General features: G+C 39.5%; 1 protein-coding gene across 1 annotated transcript in view; it reads right to left on the bottom strand.

Moving 5' to 3' along the window:
• LOC110594797 (phospholipase ABHD3-like) overlaps positions 1-2,013 on the bottom strand; it is a gene marked incomplete at its 5' end in the record, with an annotated part of 19,184 nt that overhangs the window by 16,754 nt on the left and 417 nt on the right. Inside the window, one exon of the mRNA XM_021708485.1 lies at positions 739-921. Within this exon, the coding sequence (XP_021564160.1) occupies positions 739-921 (183 nt within the window). The remainder of the gene's footprint in view (positions 1-738; positions 922-2,013) is intronic.

Genomic DNA, 2,013 nt, shown 5'->3' with positions numbered 1-2,013 from the left:
CAACAAAAAAAAAAAAAAAAGCAGTGCCTTTTACAATGACTTGACTTGACTTTAAGATTTTAGAGCTGAACCGGCAACTTAAAAGTTGCTAAGTCAATTGCAAAAAATTAAGTTGTACCTGGTGACTGAGTTGAATAATGGTTCAAAAATGCTGTGGCATCATCAACTGGGCACTAGCCATGTGCACCTGCAAGTTCAGGTGGGCAGAAGAGGCACACATTATCTCTGAAAAATAAGGGTGACCTACAAGCTGATACCGAATATTTTTTATACTTGGGATCTCAGCCAAGGAGACAAGTTGAGTGAATCCAGGGCCCAAACATGGAGAGTGACATGAGGCCCAGGGTGTACTCTCTCAGGGGTCTGTGATTGCTCTTTTCCACAGCACTCCCTCCAATGGGGTCTACTGTTTCTGAGACCTGGGGGCTTGGGGGGAGGGTCCTCTGTCAATGCTTGGGTGATTCTAATTTCATTCATTCACTCGACCTAAATCTGCTGAGTGTTTACTATGCTAAATGCCATTTCTTGTGAGGTGATTCAGTTATACACCTTCCTGAAAAAAAGAGGGAAAAGAGGAAGCAGAGAGAAAATAATAATAATACTTTAGGGGAGTGTTTTATCTGTCAAGGAATACTTATTTCTGTCTCAAGTTTTCCTGAGACAAACATGTAGATATATTTGTACTTCATTTAGAGTGAATTAAGTGAAAAATAGAAGAAGAAAATATTTTACTGGTACCTGTATCCTAATTCTTCACTGAGATGGATCATATGAAGAATATATGATTCCTTGCTTGTTCCAGTGAGGCCAGGCAACAATAAGATAGTAGGTCTGGTGCTGGCATCCATATAACATGTACTGTTATCATTATCAAACCAGTCCAGTGAAATCTGTCCTCCATCTGCAGTTTTAATAAGTTCACTGAAAGGAATAATTCAAAAGACATTGCTCTTTAAATGTTTCAAGTCATGTCTTAATGTTAGTGTTTTAATTCTGCAGATATATGACATTATTTGGTCATCTTAAAATAATGTTTTACAGCATTCATGGACACAAGCATATATCCATAACTATATGTCACTTTCTTTCATTACAAGGATGTTATGAAGATGAGTACCATAAAGTATTTTCAGCAATCTCAGTAAAAGTTCATATATAAAAATGTACTTCAAAGCACTTCAAATATTTATCTTAATCATTTCCTCATTACTCTAAACACCCAGCGTTTAACCCCTATTTGATTGAGGTCACCCAAATAACTCAACAGGTAATTATGAATAAGTAAAATGTTAGGATGATCAATGCTCCAGCTCTTTGGACTCAATAATGCAGTTTCCCCACAGGTATATCACAAATTGTGCTCCCTATATAATTTAAAGTATTGTTCACATTGTATCTGTGAACTTACAGAATTTACCTAAACAAACAGCACAAGTTCCAGGCAACAAAAGAAACTCCAGAAGGACTAGATGACTCAGGGAAATTAATAATAGGCACCATCTAAATCTCCTGGTTTCTGCTAAATCCTGGATCATGTCTTTAACACCTCAAGGATCATTATCTTCTGGAACCCATTTGCTCGTCAATATGAAGTCATTCTACAGGAGTCAATCACACAAAACCCAATTGGCATTCTTCTCACACATCCCCGCCTCCAGCATCTATTACACATCAATTAATTGGTTCATATCATCAAAGAATCTAGGTTGTCCAGACAGACACACAAGTTGGAAAACTGTAACCAACTCCCAAACACTTCTCAACCTAGGAATAAACTATTTGCATCAGGGCGTGGGGGTGAGTGGGAGGAAAAGGCAATACCTGAGTCTTTTCCTGCAGCTGGTGGGGGGGGAGGGGGGAGGGGATGGGGGGCATCCTTTCCATTCTCATCATTCCCTCTTTCTTTCTTTCTTTTCTTTTCTTTTCTTTTTTTTTTTTTTGGTGCTCCCGGCCACCGCAGCCTCGACCTGCCGGGCTCCCGCGATCCTTCCGCCTCAGCCTTCCGAGTAGCCG

This window comes from Carlito syrichta, unplaced genomic scaffold (genome assembly GCF_000164805.1).
Source record: "Carlito syrichta isolate Samal-C Ts95f unplaced genomic scaffold, Tarsius_syrichta-2.0.1 Scaffold138500, whole genome shotgun sequence".
Classification (NCBI taxonomy): domain Eukaryota; kingdom Metazoa; phylum Chordata; class Mammalia; order Primates; family Tarsiidae; genus Carlito; species Carlito syrichta.
Note: the sequence above shows the minus strand (reverse complement) of the source record. Positions and strands in the feature narration are given on the sequence as shown.